The sequence below is a fragment of the Falco peregrinus genome, chromosome 13, assembly GCF_023634155.1.
Source record: "Falco peregrinus isolate bFalPer1 chromosome 13, bFalPer1.pri, whole genome shotgun sequence".
NCBI lineage: Eukaryota > Metazoa > Chordata > Aves > Falconiformes > Falconidae > Falco > Falco peregrinus.
The window spans coordinates 9,283,645-9,303,139 of record NC_073733.1 but is presented as its reverse complement, the minus strand read 5'-3'; the positions used below and the strand labels follow the sequence as shown (position 1 = coordinate 9,303,139).

General features: G+C 47.0%; 1 protein-coding gene across 7 annotated transcripts in view; it reads left to right on the top strand.

Moving 5' to 3' along the window:
* PASD1 (PAS domain containing repressor 1) overlaps positions 1-19,495 on the top strand; it is a 113,142-nt gene that overhangs the window by 83,458 nt on the left and 10,189 nt on the right. For 6 of the 7 annotated variants that reach the window (XM_055817808.1, XM_055817812.1, XM_055817810.1 and 3 more), the window contains 12 exons: positions 342-496; positions 1,279-1,370; positions 3,172-3,261; positions 4,326-4,446; positions 5,649-5,762; positions 6,426-6,544; positions 7,372-7,454; positions 11,208-11,314; positions 14,042-14,189; positions 16,285-16,366; positions 18,259-18,382; positions 19,103-19,212. In XM_055817808.1, coding sequence (XP_055673783.1) covers positions 342-496; positions 1,279-1,370; positions 3,172-3,261; positions 4,326-4,446; positions 5,649-5,762; positions 6,426-6,544; positions 7,372-7,454; positions 11,208-11,314; positions 14,042-14,189; positions 16,285-16,366; positions 18,259-18,382; positions 19,103-19,212 — 1,345 coding nt within the window. Of the gene's footprint in view, positions 1-341; positions 497-1,278; positions 1,371-3,171; positions 3,262-4,325; positions 4,447-5,648; positions 5,763-6,425; positions 6,545-7,371; positions 7,455-11,207; positions 11,315-14,041; positions 14,190-16,284; positions 16,367-18,258; positions 18,383-19,102; positions 19,213-19,495 lie in introns of those variants that run through there. The other variant, XM_055817814.1, reaches the window with a different exon arrangement.

The window sequence follows — 19,495 nt, the reverse complement described above, 5'->3', positions numbered from 1 at the left end:
AGGACTTCTTTTACTGGAGAAAAAGGACAACCTTTGCCCTGTTGTCAGTGGTTTTGAAACAAAGGGAACTGGCACTGAAATGTACATAAGGATATGGTCTTGCTCAAATGAGCGTAAATTGTGTTTGTTGCCCCCAGGTGTTCCTTGCTGACGGTGAGCTCAGTTCTGCTGCAAGGCTCTGAGCACCAGCAAGGCACTCACACCCAAGCCTGTTCTAAAGGAATGAGTAGTCCCAGCAGAGTTTAGATTCGTACCTTTAAAGTGTTTTGCTGGGGCAGGACCATGTACCTCTCCCTGGGTCGGTTGTTTTACTTAGTGGCATTTATGTTTCTGTCACCCAGGGCATCACGCAACAAATCTGAAAAGAAAAGGAGAGACCAGTTCAATGTCCTCATTAAAGAGCTTTGCACGATGCTGCAGGGCCACGGTCACCCTCTCAAGATGGACAAGTCCACAATACTGCAGAGGACCATTGACTTCTTACAGAAACAGAAAGGTACTGGAGGGTGCTGGGCTGCCCCTGTTGAAGGCCCTGGCTCTGCCATCTGCCCAGCAGCCGGGTTCCACTCAGAAGATGAAAATTGTTTTTCCCAAGCATCTAAGACCTCCGGAGAGGACTTGAGCCGAAGTGAGGGGCAGAATAAGGCACAGCAGTTGGCCTTGGGAAACGAGCTGGGTTTGAATACAGTGCTGACCGCTTAAACGCAGATATGCTTGAAAAGATGCAGCGCTACGTGCTTTTTAATGTAGTGGCTTCACTCCGTGTCCCTCGCTGGCCTCCCCATCCCCTCGCATGTTTACATGCTCTCAGACAGAGCCCGATGGAGGAGATCTGAGGAACAGTACGCACTGGGAAAGCCAGGGGAAAGGGGGCTCTGTGCCCTGTTCCCAGGTCTCCAGGGGTAGGAGGTGGCTGGTGCAGCCTGTCCGGCTGCCTGAGCACTACCATGAGCCTTCCTGAAACAGCTCCAGGGGTGCAGACACCCTCTGCTCACAGTGATGCTCAGCTATTCTGAAATTAGCCCACTGACCTTAATTTTTGGAGGATTTCTTCAGACCACCCAAAATGCCTCTTCTTCCTTTTCTTGATTTCTAATGCATTTGTGTTGTGATGGGATAGAAAATGACTGTTGCATACAAGAAGGCTTTGTGTGGAGAATGATCTGAGGATGATTCCTCTGAAAGCCTCTTAAAAGAAATCTAGTGTTACTTGAAAATGAAAAAAAAAAAATTCAACTAGCATGAGTCATGTTGCTTTTTTGATGTTTTCTCTTTAAGAAATCACAGCACAGACAGAAGCCTGTGAGATTAGACAAGACTGGAAGCCTTCATTTCTTAGCAACGAGGAGTTCACCCAGTTGATGTTAGAGGTAAGAAGAAATTAAAGCTGCATAGATTAGTGAGAAGTAATCAGTTCATTGGAGTAGTTCAGAGATATAGTTCCTTTTCACCTGTCGGTCCCAATGTTAATGATTTCTACTTTGCTGGCACATGTAATACAAACCTGACAGAGACCAGTGTTGTGCTAAATGCTTTGCTGACCCAGAATTAAAAACATGGTTGCTTCCCTTTAAAGATAAACAGCTTTTCATTTAGGAAAGAAGACCATTTTGGCCCAGATTTGGCCTGGTGAGAGAGGAAAAAGAGAATTGTCCTCAGAAGAGCCACTAGAGCTAGCAGTTTCAGCAAAAACTTGAAAGGACCTGAAAAAAAGCAGAGCAGCTCTCTGCCTCCCACATCCCCCAGCCAGGCAGCGTTTACCTTGCTGCTGCTCAGTCTGCAGTGCTGCACGTGTGATGGGAACGCTGTATCTTTTGCTTGGATTGTCTTTAAGTGCATCCAGGAGAGCAGCTCTGATACTGTCACCTCTAAAATGCTTAGCTGATCAAGAAGCACCCCACGAGCCTACAGTTTTCCTTTCTTATGGACGTGGCTTTGGGTTTGTGCTGCACGCTGCTCTGACGAGGACATCTCCTGCCCTGCGTGGGCAGCCGTTGCTCTTTGCCCCACCAAAATAAGGGTGTATGCTGGGCTGAGCTGGGAGGTGCTGCAGTGTCTTAGTTATTCCTTTTCATCAGGATGTCGTGACTCACCTCCCTGGAAAAGTATGTTCATTTTTTCTGGGAATTTCTCTCACCAAACAAGCTAGTTTGTTCCAGCTGAACCAAAACAAATTCCCCCCTTAAAAGAGTGAGGGGGGGAGGGAGAGAGAGCCCTTTAATAACTGTTGGCTTGCTGGACTATGTTGGGCTGTTGGCCAGCTTACTTAAAATCAGTGGTTTTTTCCAGAGAGGGCTTTTTTTCAGCAAAGTATGACGGTGAGGTGGGGGAGATGGGCAATGCTGGCTCCCTCCAGAGCTGCAGAGCAGCCTAACCGTGCCGTTAGAAGAGCTGGCTTTATGCATGGTGCTGTCTAGAGATTAAACCTCCCAGATCTTGGTAAGTGTTAGAGAAGAATAGGGACAGACACTGGGTCAGTGGTACGAGATGTGAAGAACAGGGAGAACACCCGAAGAGGAAAGCACATGCTGTGACTTAAAAGGGACAGAGAACTTTGACTCCGGGACAGAAACCGTTGTGAAAAAGAAAGGGGAAACAAAACAGGCTTTAAAATTGTCACAAAACAGGCTTTAAAATTGTTGTGTCAGTAGCCTAACAAATGAGAGCTTTAAGCAGAATAAATAAGGCTTTAAATCTTGTCTGTATTGTCCATAAATTTCTAAAAATACAGCATTGTATATTTTTTCTCTCTCTGCCTATCCATCCATCCACAGTGCTGGGTTTGCCATGATGATATCTAACATCTCCTTACACACCGAATTGGTTAACTATTGTGTAATTCAGAACACATAATGAAGTGACTGAAGTCAGTAGGATTGTGTGGGTGTAGAAATTCTTACCACCACTGTCTTGCTTCATGTTAAACAAACACTCACTGGGTGAAAAATACAAGTCAATTCAATATTAATGAGCAAATAATATAAGAAGAATGTTGAATTAGACAGTATGTGTAATTTTTATTTTTCCACACTGAAGTATCATTTCCATAATTGATATATGTTAGTTTTAGGCTGTTAGAAGAATCACAAAGAATAAATTGGCCGTTTATACTTTAAGTTGGTCCCTTGCATAATTTTTTTTTTCTTTTTTTTGCCTGCCTTTCATCGTTAGGCACTAGATGGCTTTCTCATTGCTCTTACCACTGATGGGATTATTATTTATGTATCTGACAGTGTTTCATCTCTGCTCGGACACTTACCGGTAAGTTCTGAGAGCGCAATGTGTTGAAGAATTGTTCCCCTGCCTTAACGCAGGGCTGGGGGTTGGGTTTGACCAGCCAAAGAGGCAACTGACTGTGGGTGGGGGATAAACCAACAAACTGTTAGGGAGTTTCTTAAGCTCTGTCAGGGTCTGTGAGTTAGCTAAAAAATAAACCCTATGCAAAATCACTGTACTCGTAGCTCATCACTTGGCTGCACATCGGAAGGATGGCCTGGGTGGTATTTATCCCACTAGGTATATGGAAAATCTCATGCTTGTGAAATCTGTGCATGCTGAAGCTCTTCTCAGATAATTTAAAGATTATTTCAGGGCTGAATCTATGCTTTTCTAATGACATTGAGTGTTTCTATTTTGAGCTTACGGTCTTCCGTAACAAGTATGTGGCCTCAGAGTTAGCTGTTGGGTGCAGAAATTTCTGCTAGCCCTTCAAAAGCATTTTTTGTTTTTATCTGGTGCCAAGCCTGAGGCACCAGTGATGCTTTATGAGGGCAAATTTCAGCATGCAGTTAACCTGGCTGAATATGCTGGTGTGCAAAGAAACAAATACATGCTGACATTTTGGTAGAACCCCTTCAGTCAGGATGTGTGGGTTGATCAGCACTGAAACGCTTGCAGGTTGAGCTGATTTTGCCAGATGTTCAGTCTAGAAGACAAATGGAGGATGTGAGGAGGAGCCCTCGCACTTCTGTGTTGTGCTTCTGAAGGGATGTTTCAAATTTTCACTTTGATGTGATACTTCTCATCACGTTGTATTCCTGTGGTACCAGTTTCTTCTCCAGCTTGCATCTGGCTGAACTGAAGGGCAGCCTCTGGGACCCATTCAGCCTTTTGCAAATAGATAGGAACCCCAAGGTAAAATAACCCAAGGGTTATACTCTGCCCTAGATCCTATATTCTGATCCTAGATCTGCAGATTAACTGGGCTTCCTTGTCTTAAGCATCCGTGCTAGACCGGCAGCGTCTGTGCTCTGTTGTGTGATGAAAAAGTGTGTGGTTGTGTCAGGCTGTAATGCTGAACATGACAAAGCATTCTTTTGTATCAGTCAGATTTGGTGGACCAAAATATATTAAACTTTCTGCCTGAGCGGGAGCAGAGCGAGGTGTACAAGCTCCTTTCTCCGCATGTGCTCATGACAGATCCTGTTGCAGCTGATTTTCTAAACGGTAAGCTCTGCTCTTGTCTTGTTGGTCAGGGAAATTTGCCAAAGGCAAACAGCTCCCAGGGGAGTGTGCACAGGGCTCTCCAGCTATTTCATTCTCCTGCCTGCCACTTTGGTTTTGCCGCAGTTAATATTTTGGGTTTTTCATGCAGCACATTAGATGATGTTCCTACATGCTTCCAGTACTTGGTCTTTGATTTGGATGGTCTTTGCTTTACTGTCCGCTTTGCACCCTGGGACGCTGAAGTTGCCCTCATTAGGTGTTTTTGCCAGGGCAGGATGCTGAACTGAGCCTGTGGAAGGAGTGAGGGGCTTGGGGGAAGGAAAAAGGGTAGGAGAAATCCTGAAGGGTTTGGCAGAGTCTTTGTTCCTTAGGAAGCTTGCATGTCTCAGGAGACCTGGGAAACCCTACATGTAATTTAATCAACAGCCTTCCTATCTGAACAGTCCAGCTGGATCTCTACTGCCGGCTGCCACCCACCCCCAAAATGTCCCTTTCCCCCAGAAAAGATCTCCAGCACTGGAGTGGGAAGCAGCGTCTTCCCAATGCTCACGTTTCACCAAGCCTGTGTTAGGACCCTCCTTTCCCAGTGGATTTGCTGTGGCCGAGTGCTAGCCTCCCCTCTCTTCTGCCCCACAAGTGTCAATGGGAACCGGGCAGCCCTCGTGCTGGTGCTCTGCCCTGGGGCTGGTTTCCCTCCGGCTGAAGACCACATGGTCTAACACGGAGTTCAGACCTCAGGCAGAAAACCGAATAAGAGCTTGGCGCTGTGCCCTCTGCCGTTAATGAAGAAGCTTAGGGGGGGACTTCAGAGGCCTTTGGATCTGAGTCCTAACGAGTGGTGCCAGCACAGAGTGCTGCAGCATCACCTAGCAGCTTCGCATGGAATCCTGCATGCGTGGAGTCAGGGGAAAATACTGCAGACCGATACTGCCAGGGCTTCACGCCCTGTGCAGTGGGGTAGCTGCAGAGCTGTGGGAGAAAGGATAAGAATGCATTTCCTTAAGCAGAACCAGCTGATCGTTGCTCCTAGCAGTTCTATGTTTACTTTTGGGTATCAAGGGCATCGCAGCAGGGTGTGCTCCGACACCCCAGCAGCAGGGTTGGTTGGTATAAGCACCTAGAGAGACTCAATAGATGGAGTGTGCTGAAGTGCAGATGTGCAGTAACACTGTGTATGTCTCCCTTTCTTTCTCTCATTTCAGTGGAAAAACAAATAGAGTTTTGCTGCCATTTAGCAAGAGGCAGCTTAGATCCAAATGAACCCCTGATGTATGAATATGTGAAATTTGTAGTGGATTTTAAATATTTTACTCATGGTAAGTTACTGCTCCAGCCTACCTTTACCTCTCTGCCTCTCTCCTTTAAATCGTGCGTTGATCTGGAGCCTCCTAAAGGCCTGGTTTCAGCTGAAAAGTGCCCTGTAACCAGCAGGGATGGAATGAGCTGTGGATAAGTTGGAGATATTTTCCATATAGAAGTGGTGGGGAGGCTTCGGGTCAGAAGAGTGCACTCTTCTGTGTGCTGTGATTAAAGAAGCGGTAACAGATTGATCCTACCTCTATTTGACCCCTGCCAATTGTAAAGCAGCCTACTTAGTCAAATAACCAGTAAAATATGCTATTCTGCTTCACGCATGGCAATCCAATGGCACTTTTTAAAGAACAAATTGTTTGAGAAACCTGTAAAATCTTGAATCTTGCAAATGTTGAGCTGGAGGAGGGCTGACAAGGAGACTGTAGCTGCACAGTGTGAGCTGTCTTACGAAGCTTCCCTGCAAGCCAGGGGTAGCTGGTTACAGCTGTTTAACTCGGACCCTAAAGGGTCATGCTTTGAATAACATCAGCGTGTATCAGCGTGGCATCACCTTGTGGGTAGGAGGAGTTTGTTGCTTGGGTTTCATCAGCCGTCATACCTGTCTTAACATGAAAAGAAAACTCTCCTTCCTCTTCTTCTTAAATAAACTGTCTGGTTGTGTCTAGTGCCTACACCCTCCTGTAATGGCTTTGAGTCAGCTATTGCACGAGCTTTCAGGTCAGCCACAGAAGAGCAGATTTGCCTCGTAGCCACTGTTCGTCTCGTCACACCACAGTTCTTAAAGGTGAGAGCTCTGCCACTGCCTCCTCCCTGTTGCGCGGGGGTCGGCTGGTGCGCAGTGGTGGAGCTGCCGCCGGTACCGTGCGCCACGGGCTGGGCTGGTGCAAGGGGATTCAGCAGCACCGATGGTTTGTGCCGGGGGTTGGTGAAGGAGAGAGGCCGCTGCTGCATTTGGGGAGTGGGAGATGACACGCATTTTGGAAGGACAAGATGTAAAGTGGGAGTTGCTTTTGAGAGGAGGTGGTCGTGTGATGGGGTGCCCGACGCGCCTCTGCATGGTGACCAGCTAAACTGCTTGGAACGTTGCAGCCTTTAAAGAAATACATCCCACCACACCTTTATGTAAGACCACCCACATCTTGAAATCCCATGTTTCGTGGACGTGTTGTGCTGGTCTGTAAGCACCCTGTGGCACGGCACAGTAACGGGGATAACGGCCACAGGTGCCCCTTGCTGAAGAGGGCATTAGCCAGCTCAGTTTGGGGCTGGAGCTGGGACTGTCATCCATCCTCAGATAGGAACATCTGCAAAAAGCTGGGGAACTTTGCCTACAGACTGCGAGATGAGGCGCTCGGACTGTTAATCCTAGCTCTGAAATTCAGTCCAGTCTAAATTATTTAGCCACTTTTCATCAGTTTATGCATCTATAAAACAAGGCTTATACGTTCCTTAGAGGAAAATAAGTCAAGTACTTTACAATTAATTTTTTTTAAAAAATACATATTGTGCTAGGGTTCGTTATAACAAGAAGGTGCATCCTTGGTCCTCAATCAAGGGCTCCTTTTGTCATTTCACAGAATAAAACATCTCAATGTGCCAACTGTTTTGCAGGAGCTCTGCAATGTTGAAGAGCCATGCGAAGAATTTACATCGAGGCATAGTTTGGAATGGAAGTTTTTATTCTTGGACCACAGGTGAGAAATTTGGGTTTAGTCACTGAAGAATAAACAAACTGTCATGTAAAAATTGAAAACTTTGTGTAGCTATTGCCTAAGATCCCAAGCACAATAGCTCTAATTAAATGCAAGTAAGTAACAGTGCGCTGAACTTACTTACTAGGCATCCTTTAATGCCTCTTTTCCATGTTTTAGACAAGTGAGAAACCATATAAAATGGTGGAAAAATGTGTAGAAAAGTGTCTTAACTCCACCAAGCTATTAAGACATTGAAACTGAGAAGTGTGGGTCCTGTTCCCTGTATTAGTTTAGCTCCTGTGTTTTCCAGCCACAGCTTCTAGGAATCCTTCTAAATCTTTTGCCATTTCAATAAACTTTTGATTTTCACCTTGAGAAATTATGGAATTTATAAAACCGAAAGAAAAGCAGTGGATTAGATTATTTAATTGCAGATTTGTTTTTGACAATGCCGTACGATGGGCTGAGATTCAGCTTGGTAAATGAAACAGACTGGAACCACTTTATTTATTAAGCTGATTAATATAGGATTCAATTTCTTCAAAAGAAGCTGGAGGTTTTTGTTCACTCTTTGACTTCTCTGTATTTGACATGTATGCATAAGCACATTGCAAAATCCTACCCTTTCAATTATTCCTCCCTTTGCGAGCTGTGCAAAGGTAGTCATTATTGGAAACAGGAGACTAATAAATAAGGCTGTAGGGGAAAAAAATATCTAGGAGGAAAAGACCAATATAGCATCTGCACATTTCGAGCAAGAAAAGAGAGAGTGCAAATATAAATTAGTAATAACTTGCATTTATATAGTAAACAAGATGTGTACGTCACACATCCTACCTTGAGGCATGGAGGAGCTGACCCTGAGACAGCCCTGCGGCTAATGCTGTGTGGATTGGGACTTACTGTTCATGTGGTCGAGATCTTGCTGGAGTGACTTTGTTAGCAATAACGCACATTTTCGGAATCAGGTGATTAATTTTAAGATTCGTAAAAGAACCCTAAGCCCTTGCATCGCTGTCTGATGAAGTGAGCTGGTTTTCCAAAGGGCTGTGTCCCAGCAGCTCCTGTGAATAAGGTGAGCGAGAGCTACTTTGAAATCTATCAAAGAGTCTTTTGATGAATCTGGGTTATGACTCAGAGAGGAATCTCTCTGTGCTGGGTATTTGCAGCCACTTCAGTCCCACTGATATCCCCGTGGAGGAAACTATTGTTACTGAGAGTAAATGTAGCTGGTGCAGATGCTGAGGCAGAGTTTGTGACAGCCCAGATGCAAGCAGTGAGCCCCGACTCAAGAATGAGGATCGTGTGGGTCGTCTCGTTTAATCGCCGGTTCAGACCTCTCTCCGGTGCAGTCTGCAGGATGCTGCGAAATGTTGTCGGGTGTTTTGCTGTTTCTTGCTTACTTGTGTGGGCTGACGCCGCCTGACGCTGAGGTGTGCCAGCAGCGGGGGCAGAGGGTGCCCAGCATCAGCTGGAATCAGGACCTTTGCTAGCGTGACCACAACGTAAATTAGAATTGGGACAGATAATGCAGACAGCACCCCATAGGTCTGGATAAACATTAGAAAACCAGGAAAAATCTGCATTCTGAGTCTACATGTAAATATGTGTAGAGGAAGAAAAACCTGTCAACTTTGATAACTATTTCTCTACTGCGCTGTGGTCCTCTCCCTATTTTTCCATTTCATTTATTGAAAGACAGCACTTGAAAGGCTGAAGACTGTGTGTTCCCGTTTGCACAGCGAGCCTCAAGGCTGGCACTTGCAGAACCATTTAGAAGTGCCCGGTGTGCCAGAGCAAGGCAGCTCCTTGTCAAATGACAGACGAGGAGCATTTTGCGGTTGCTTTCTCATTTAAAGAATTCTGGCAAAAGTCAGGAAAGCATAATGCTTTCCTCATCAGCTTAAATGCTTATCTGATGTGCATCTGAAAGACATTATTGTCTTGAATATAAGCATGTCATTAAAGATAGGAGAGACACTGGCACGTTCAGCCAAAGAGACGGCAAGGAAGGATACTTTAATAAATACACGTATTATCATCAATAAGAGAAATCTGGGTCAGATGAGGAAAAAGAACACAGTGCTCTGAAAAGTTATTTGACTGAATAAAGCTATATTGTGGTGGAGCCCACTGTGTACTAAGGGCACTGTGTGAGAGCGTGGAGGGGTGGCTCTTGCAGCCAGCCCTTGTGCCAGGGTTTGGGAGCTCCTGCTCAGACCTTGATCCTCCTGGGCTGCTGCTGAGCGGATCCCTGGCTGTCCTTCCTTTTCCCCCTTTTCCCATTTGGTGCCAGACTGCCTGCAGTCGTGGGGCAGAGGGCGGTTATACACCCGTCTGGGCTCTCCTTAGCTGAATAATCTATGCCCATCACATCTCTCAAGAGTATAAATGTGGAGCTGGGTTGCTCAACCAAGACAGGAGAACTTCCCACGTCAATATCCAGAAGACCCAAGACCGATCCATCCAAACGAGATGTATTTACACTTAAGTAATTTTTTGCTTATATTCTTGGCCACTTTATGGCATTCACCTTCCTTAATTAAATATTTTTTTGCTCATATTCTTGGCCGCTGTATGGCATTCACCTTCCTTAAGAGGGTCACTCGACACATGGAACGAAGGGCACTCCTGGTAGGCAGTGACGCCTTCAGCCTGCCCCGGCTTTGAATCATTAACCGTGTCACTCACACACCGAGGGCTTATTCCCGAGGAACACACGGAACCTGGCAGGTGAGCCTCATGCTATCAGCACATCCAGTAGCCAAAACAAATAGGTGGAGCCAGACTAGCGCAGGTCCTGCCTCGCCAAGTGAGTGCCCTGCTTGAATTCCTGCAAGCAGGAGTGTACTTAAGTGCCAGGGGACAGAAGGTGGCATGTCGGTACAGGGAGCATAGGAAAAAATAGTGGGGTCTGCCTCATGTTTTAGTGCTGTTTCATGATCATAAGATGTTAGGCTTCAGTGAAGGCTGTGCAGAAGCTCAGTGTTGTTAGGACACCTACCTAAAAAAAAATAATAATCTCATATTTTGCCTAGAAAATGGAAAATCTGGAATTGACAGCAGAATAGTGATGTAAGTCATTGCAATGTGCCTATCTAAATACTTCAGCAATTCCTTCTCTACCTACCATAGAAATAACAGCCCTTAAAATCAGCCCCATGCCTATTCTTATCTTTACTACCAGCATAGAAATTTTATTTTTTTTTGTTATCATTTCCCAAGCTTTTCCATGGGAACAATTACTTTTTCTTGTACCCAGGCTGGTCCTGACACACATTGCAGCTTCCCACTTACTCTTTCTTCTACAGTTACTACCCAGATGACATTTACATCCAACCTACTGGATAATTTTACTCGAGCTCTGAGTTATTATGCACATTAACAGCCATAGCGTTTCTCAAGCTGTGTGTCTCACAAGCATGCTTAATGAATTGAGTCACTTGCGTACGTACATGCCTTTCTCTACACCCACATAATGAATAGGCTATGAAACAGTAAACACACACCTTTTCATTTTCTCATTTTTTACCTCTCCCTTGCTGGTTTGGTTTTTTTGGTGGTGGTTTGTTTTTTTTTTTTTTCTTTTGCTGGTGTATGAAAATACGTCACTGCTTATATGAAGATCTGCTCCTGATTTTCCTGCCAAGTGAATGTATGAGCTGGTTTTGTTTGCTAGTATCGCAGTGTATCTGCCAGGATGTCAGAGCATCAGGTTTTGTGCTCACTCCCTGCCCTTTGCTTCCCTTCTAGGGCTCCACCTATTATAGGATATTTACCCTTTGAGGTTCTGGGAACGTCAGGGTATGATTACTACCACGCAGATGACCTGGAGCTTCTTGCTAGGTGCCATGAACACTGTAAGTTGCTCTCCTTCTGCAGTGTGCCTGTCCTTGATCTCATTTGTCACTTGTGCAAAACCTTTTACTGTTGTCGCAGAAGGTATCTTTATCTGGGGCACGAGGGAATTCTCTCTTCCCATGACAAACTGCTCTAGCTGGTGCTTTCCCGGGAGGTTGAATCCCTGCAGAATTCACTCAGACCAGTAACTGTTTGTGCAGGTTTCCCAAATTGGCAGATACCCTGTCTGAGCCCAGGTTGGCTGAGAATGAAATGAGATGAATAGGTGGGAAGTCAGAACTTTCCACCCGCTGCTCCCGGTTCCTGAGGGCAGCCCCAAACCCTGGCAGTTTTGTTGACTGTCACAGTTCATGGGGTCTTGCTGTTCCCCTGGGCTCCAGAGCCAGCTCACCAAAATGCCTTCTGAAAGCACCATTTGGATCGCCTGCCCGTGCAATTAGATGTTGTGAACCTCACTTACTACTAGTAAAACACTTCTGGAGATTCAGACTCTTGTTTTTTTAAATGCAAAAGTACTGAATACAGATTCTCTGTGGGTGAAGATGGCTCATTTTTGGCCAAACTGAAGGTAAAGTAGAAAAGTCCAGTTCAGGCTGAGGTGTGAACACCAGAGAACGTCCATGAAGTTCGAAGTTCATCTTTGTGCAAGGTGAAATACTGTGACCTGGAGGAGCCCAGGAGGACCCAGGTCAGAAGGAGCGCCTAGCGTGAGTGCTGCAGCCTGCTGCTGAAGAACCGTGTCCTGCTGAAGGCTGGAGCTGATGTGAGGAACAGCAAAAGGTGGCAGCAGACGTGGTCTACTAGTGATCGGTGTGGTGTTCCTACCAGATGAGCATGTGAGATGCTTTATCCCTGAGACAGTGTTTTTCTGTTCTACTACATGCACTTAAGACTGAGATACTGAGCCAGAACTGGGTCTGTCCTCCAGCTGGGTTGCATTGCCAAGCGCTGGAATGAAAACTACGCACTTTGTAAAATGCATCTAGGTAATCAGATACTTGGCCGAGAAATACTACTTACAGGTTTCCTGTTGGGCAAAAACTCTGTCTCTCTGCTCTCTCTGTTTGAGAGTGTTTTGTCAAAAGGAGATAAGGACACCCCAGAGAGTGGAGGAAGGGGGATGCTCTGAGAAGCAGAGCAGCGTGATGCAGGGACATCAAGAAGCCCCCCAGCCCGCCAGCACGCTGGAGCCAGACAAGCTGCTTCATCTCTTGAGTCGCGAACCACCCCCATCTCTACCACATACCCTCTACCCCTTACATATACAGGATGTTAAGGGACCTAGTAGTGAACGGAGAAAATACCGCCTTCACCTCTGAATGTCGAGTTTCCCCACCCCACCTCCCTGCTTTTCTGCCCTGTGAAGGCAAAGCCCCGGTACGAAAGAGGCAGCGGGGGAGCGAGCTGCCCGGCGGAGCACACGGAGCAAGCTGGGCAAGGGGTTAGGCGCCAGCTGTGTCAAGTGCAGCAAGCATGTAGACAGGAATATTAAAGGAATATTTTAACTGCTGTCAAGTACAGTACTTTTGGTGCTATGTTTTGCTTAAAAAACCATTCAGACAGAAGCAAGCTCCTTAACCAGACAACGTCTTTTTGGTAATATGTGTGTTTGACGTAAATGCTGACTGTATTGAGAGTGGGGGCAGATCATTCAGCAGAGAATCTATTTAGTGGTTTATGTTCTACCTCTCTGCTGGCCATGGATCTCCTCTTCCATATTAAGAGAGTACTTTGCACAACACACTTGAAGGAAAGGATCTTTCAATCTTACCATGCAGGGAGACTAAATAAGGTGCTGACAAAGTGACTTACAGAAGTTGTTTCAGGAAATCTCTGCCAGGACTAGTAGCTGAGTGATCCCCAGCATGGTGTGTTAGCCAGAAGACCTTTGCCAGGTGCTTCTTCTAAAGCTCATCACTGTTAATGAGATCACTAAAGAATTTAGTCCTGATATTTAACAAAGTAGAGGTGTAGAGGTGTGCAGGTGAGTGAAAATACTTGGGTTAATGTGGCTTGATAAGTTCCTGTTCATCAGGTTGACCACTCTGGGCAGGCATCTTGCCTACTGTGAAGTGAGATGGGTTTGCTTAAACCACACTTGTGTTTTACTTTGCATTAATTATGGGTATTTTAAGTTTTGTACTCCCAGCAGTCTAGGAACAATTAATGTGGTTATTTAATGTAGTTGCCCTCATTATTTTCCACTTGTATTACACCACTTGAGATTTTTCTGGACAAACCCTGATAATACATACCAGGTCTGGTGTATTTAGGTCATCTCTCAGAAGAAAAGTCTCAGTTAAACTGCTAAAACTCCACTATCTTATTGTTTTGCGCCATTGTAAGGATCCCTGACTGCAAGCCCCCAGTCTTTGAAGTGCATTCTCATGTACTTGTGAAAGGCCAATCCTTTGTTTAATTAATGTTCTCTATGCTTATTTCAGAAGAGGCCCCGAATAAGTTATGAGAATATAGTTAGTTATATAGTTGTGCCAATTATTAGTTGTAAGAATGATCTGAAAAGAGCCAAGTGAGCTCTTGAGAATCAGTAGCAGATAAAAGCTCAGTACAGGGTTGTCTGTCATCTGCCGTGTTTGTAAAGCCGCAAGAGCCATGTTAGCGCAGTACCAGACTGCAAGGGGGGGTGGGACCAAGTGTTTTTTCTGATCACCTTTGCACCGTGACATTTCTGTTTGCTGTAAACTGCTGTCCTTTTCGTTTAACAGTGATGCAGTTTGGAAAAGGAAAGTCCTGTTACTATCGGTTCCTGACCAAAGGCCAGCAGTGGATATGGCTGCAGACACACTACTACATCACCTACCACCAGTGGAACTCCAAACCAGAGTTCATCGTTTGCACTCACCTGGTAGTTAGGTAGGAGCAAGCACCAAACCCTTCACAATGTATGTCCTGTGTGCTCATCCATTATTTTTTCTAGTTCTGTTTTGTGTTAGCCAAATATTTGCTGTGCATATAGCACACTGAAATGGTACATAATTCTATTAATTCTATAAAACTATTATAACAGGGAACATGTGTTTTCATTACTGGTTTTTTTTGTTTGTTTGTTTGTTTGTTTGTTTGCAACCAGGCCAAAAGCCTGGAAGCCACTGTTGCCCAAGTGTATCAGTATGTTACATTCAATCCCCTTTTATCCCTAGCGATGACATGGGTATAGGAAGAGCTAAAGCTGCTAAGAATCAGGTGGCTTTCTGGGCGCAAATGGGATCCCACATCTCCTAAAAAGATTTTTTGATCAGGGCTTTAAGTATTTATGACTTAAAGTTAGCTGCTGTCCTGCTAGCCTTATTCCTCACCTGAAATCCAGCCCAGGATCCCCCCCTAGTGGGAAGCTGCCCGTGCTGGAAGGTGGTGCGCATGTGGGATGCTCTGTGATGTGCACCTTCTGGAGGGGAATCTGCTTGATTACCACTGTCAGCTCAAAAAAGATGGTGTTAAGAGTGAGAATATATTTACTGAGGGGCTTGAAAAAATAGTGACGTACTGGCTTGCTCTATTAACTCGAGTAAACACTTGCTCATTGCATCTTCCCTTACTGTCCGGAGCCAATTTGTGATTTTTTTTTTCTGGTCTCCTTCTTCTTGTCAAACATCTGGAAGAACAAACACTAGGAAACTGGGAGTCTTCTCTATATTCTGAAATGCAGGCTGAGGATACCTTACACCACTAAACAGGTGTAAGTGATTAGAGCTGTGCGTGCTGATAGAAATTACGTGTCAAATGTTATCGTAAGCAAATGTCAAGCAGAGGGATTGCTTCTGGCTTGTGTTGCTTCTGCTGCCCTTCAGGGTATTCAGCTTCATTTTAAGGTCTGAATTTATTGTGCATGAACTTGTTCCTTCTTTCTGCTTCCAGTGCCCCTTAAACCTAGTGATACAGTGCTAAACAGATTTTGAAATTCAATTCTGTCTCGTATAGTTAAGGTTTAGAATAGATTATTGAAACACACAAGTTGAAACATGATTTCAGGAAAATTCATTGCCTGCAATCGTGTAAGTGAGTTCGGTTCAGCAACTTCTCTTGCCTTCCACAAAGGTTATGGCCCCTTAACATTTCAGCACCTTAAATTCTGGCACCTGTCAGTGCCCATGATCTACAAGCACTCAGAGAGTCTTTAAAACATCCTCTCCAGTTTATCCCAATGGTGAATCAGGTGGCATTGTTTACTGTAAATATTCTATTCTGTAAAAGAAAAAAGTAGTAAGGAAAACAAATACACACTTTTAGAAGCACATTCTGGTTTGTGTTCAGGGCTTCCACTGGAGTGAGGGATGTTAACCCTGATGTGGCATGCTGTACAGCACCGTGTGTACCCTTGGAAAAAGGCAGCCTGGCCTCCTCCTCCCCAGGCTGCTGGCTTAGGTCTCACTGAGCTACTGTACAACATGCAAAAAAAATGATTCTTGATCATCAGCAGGTTAGAAAATGAATGTACATTTGCTACGGCATTTTACCTGCACAGAAGCTGTAGGATCATTTCTGCTGCCTCATTGTGGAAAATGGGAATCTCCTTTATTAGGAAAATTGTACAGAGGACAAAGACACCCATTTTGTCATCACTAACCAAGCGCACTTTGCTTTCAGATTAGTTTTGCCTGAAGGCATCCAGGGCCAAAAGTTGCAAAGGTGTGTCTACTTTTGAGCTGGGAATGATTAGTGCAATTAATCATATGAGCTCTGCAGTCCTGGGTGCAGTGGGATGGGGACGCTGCCCTGCGGTTTCTAATCTGTGGATATGCAGCCCGTGCGGTTATTCACTGATTGCAAGGCTGGATGATGATGCTCCTCTAAGCACCTTGTATTTGAAGGAGCGTGTGTGTTGTGCAAAGCTTGTGACTCAACATGAAAACTCTATAGAGACCTGTACGATAGGGTGGCTGCCATACAGTAAACCATATCCAGACTGAAAAACTAGATTCTCATTTATTTATTTATTTTTATTTGTTAGTTATGCGGAAGTTCGAGCTGAAAGGAGGCGAGATCTTGGCCTCGAAGAGTCATCAATTGAACTGGCATCCTCTTCTCTAAAGGTACCATGCCCCTTCACAGTTGAATGAGCAGGTGTTTAAACCAAACTGATTATTTGCTTACCACTCTTAGGAAAATATCTGTTCTTTCTTCTCCTTCTCCTCTACTCCCATGTCTTTCCAAGCCTTCAGGTGGGTTATGACTTAGGCAGACCCTGAGAAGTTTTCCACTGCATGGCTCTAAACTGCCTGTCTTGGTTCAGGCATCAAACTGCAAACCCAGCAGCTGCATTGCCACTGTTCTGCTGTTCATTACCTTTCCGAGACCATTACGCAAACCATAGGTTAAACCACCTCAGTTCAAAAGAAGCAAAGCAGAGCTGGAGCTGGAGACTAGATTGCTGTGCTGCCACCGTTGGTAAGGCGCCGAGGACCTGAGTGCAGGGCAGGACCACAGGGCACCCATTTTGTTAATGCCAGCTCATCACTGATGCTCAGATGAAGATTGGAAGTGAAGGGCGAACAGTTATTCTAGATTTCAGCTCTCTTCACACCATTGGGCAGGATCGCGTCAAGTGTAGGGTCATGACCAGAGCAATAACTTCCGTGGCTTGAATCAGCCATCTGCCCAATTAACAAGGTCGTTTTAATTACGTTTAAGTTCTTCTCTCAGTAGTTTACAAACGAGACCAGTAATCAAAGTAATTTCAACTGGATTGTTGTGTAATTATCATTCCATTAGCCTCACTGCTCTTCAGACGTTATTTTATAGAAGCTGTTTACAGGGTGTATAAGGGGAAGCTGTCCCAGAGACCCAGAGACCTTTTGCACTTAAGCGAGGACCATCTTTCAGACAGCTGCTTCTCTGCCACCATAGCACACTTCTGCATCTTTTCCCCCTTTCCACAGGATAGCCGAGATATTTTTCCGCAGAGCTTAAGCTGCAGCTGTTGGTGTCAGACAGCTGGAGGAGAGGCAGAGCGATCACTCCCATTGCGTGATCTTCTGGAGGGGAGTGGGAAGCTGGGGAGCTCCCTGGGAGGCAGGGGATGGGTGGTGGCATGGCCATGGCGCTCACCCACGTCCCGCAGGTGAAACAGTCTCCTACTGTCCAACAGTTACAGGCTCTTTGCCACAAACCACCTGCCAGGTGGCATCTGTCGTTCTGGTGTGACAGCTCCAAAGCTGTTAATATTGGCTGGCGTAGCTGTTCCCCCCTGCTGCTGGGTTCCTGCCCAGGACAGCCTGCTGGGAGCGACTGCTACCCAGGGAGCAGCGAGGGGGGTTGCAGCTCTCAGCATCACCTGGTACCTGTCCCCCTTGGGAGCTGTTTGCTGTAGGTTGCTGATGTCCCTGAGCCACTGCTCCATGTCCCTTCCCAGCCATCTTTCTCCATCCTTACAATGAATTAAACCATTCCCCAGGCAGCCCCTCCCACCACCTTCATTCATTACCTCTGCCACCGCTCCCCAGTGTGCCACAGCCAACAAAATGTGGCATCCCTGAAGGAATCAGGCAGAAGGAAGCTAATTATAAAAGTGTATTTCCATTTGCACGTGGCTCTGCAGGCAGGACAGCAGGAGGGTGGCATGCCGGAGCGTGGGGCACGGGCAGCAATCCCCACAGCATCCACCCGATGCACAGCACGTCCCCTCCACTGCCACTTGCTGCCATCAGACGGGTCCCGGGACAGAAATGTGTGGCCGTGCCCCAGAGCCTGGGGTGTGATTCTGAGGGTCCTGTCTGCAGAGGGATACCTGCAGGCTGTGGGGCGAACACTGAGGGGCAGACCGAATACTGCACCGGGGCTGGGTGGTGCTGTGCGGCAGTGCGGGCCCTCTGCACACCCCGCCTGTTGTTTTTCTCTGCAAACAAGCAGGCAGGGAGGTGGAGGTCCCCTCCGGTGCCATCCTCTCCTGCTGACAGTCTCACCCCTTGTGCTTTGGTCCCTGCAGAGCCACAGCAGCTACCTGGACATGGGGCAGTGCGGCAGCAGCCAGGACGCCAGCCGGGAGGGGGTCTCGCTGTCATCCCACAGCTCCCGGCGCTCCTCACACACCGCCCTCTCCGATTCCACGTGTAGGTGCCAGCCCAGCTGTGGGCAAGGAGTGGGCTGGAGGGGCTCCAGAATCCTGGGGTTCAGCTGGGAGTGAATGAGCCAGGGTGGGAGGGGGGTGCTCAGCACCAGGAGCCATGCGCTGTGTCGTAACAAGTTACGGTAGGACAGCAGAGCTGCAGTCATGTGCTGCCTCCTCCACAGCCATTCCAAGAGCATCTTTCCCCCAGTTTGCCACCAGCTGGGGGCTGTGGTTGTTTGCTGGGGCTCAGGGGACAGGAGGTGACTTGCTAAGCTGAAGCGATTTGATTGAGTCCCCAGTCTCACTTAGAAAACTTTTATTATGGGGTAGTTTGGTTCCTGATGATAATCCCTGCTGAAGAAGGCTGCCTGCCTTGTTTCCTCCCAGCTCCCACCAGTGCCCCCCAGCCCTGCCCTGGGGGCAGCAGCAAGGTGACAACAGTCTGGGTGCGGGGCTGTGAGTAGCGGCCAAGTCGGGGGCTATTCCTGAAATACTTGCCAGGGGGAGAGTGGGAGAGCTCATCTGGAGACAGCCTTGGAGGGAAGGTGTTAGCATCAGAAGGGGACCCCACGAGTTGGGGAGGGAGCGGGAGGGACCACGGAGGGGCAGTTTGGGGACCCAGTCTGGCAGCGTTGGGGTCGCTGCTCATCATGGAGTTTGGGCTCGGCTGGGATGTGGAGGCACAGGTCTGCCGTGTCACAGCAAACTGTCTCTTTTCCAGCCACGTCATCCATGCGGCACACGGACACCAGCACTCCCACCCGGCCGTCAGTGCCAGCGGGGCAGGCGGAGAAGGCAGCCCTGCGGCTGGCATCAGCTGGCAGCGCCCAGGTCAGTCGGTGCTCCTGGCGAGCAAAAGCCTTTCTGATGCCGTAAAGAAACGAGCTTGAGAAACCTTGATCTTGCCCTCGGAGGGGCTGGATCCCCCCGTGAAGTGTGCTGGGCCCGAGCATGGGAATTCCCAGGGCTGTGGGGAATATGGCCGGCCAAGCCGGTGCGGAGCTGCTGGAGGCTCCTCCGCCGCCTCCTCTCGGGGTGCGGGTTGCTGCTCTGGGCCAGGCGCCTTCTCACACCACAAGCCCGGTTTTCTTGGGGTTTGTACACACAAGATGGC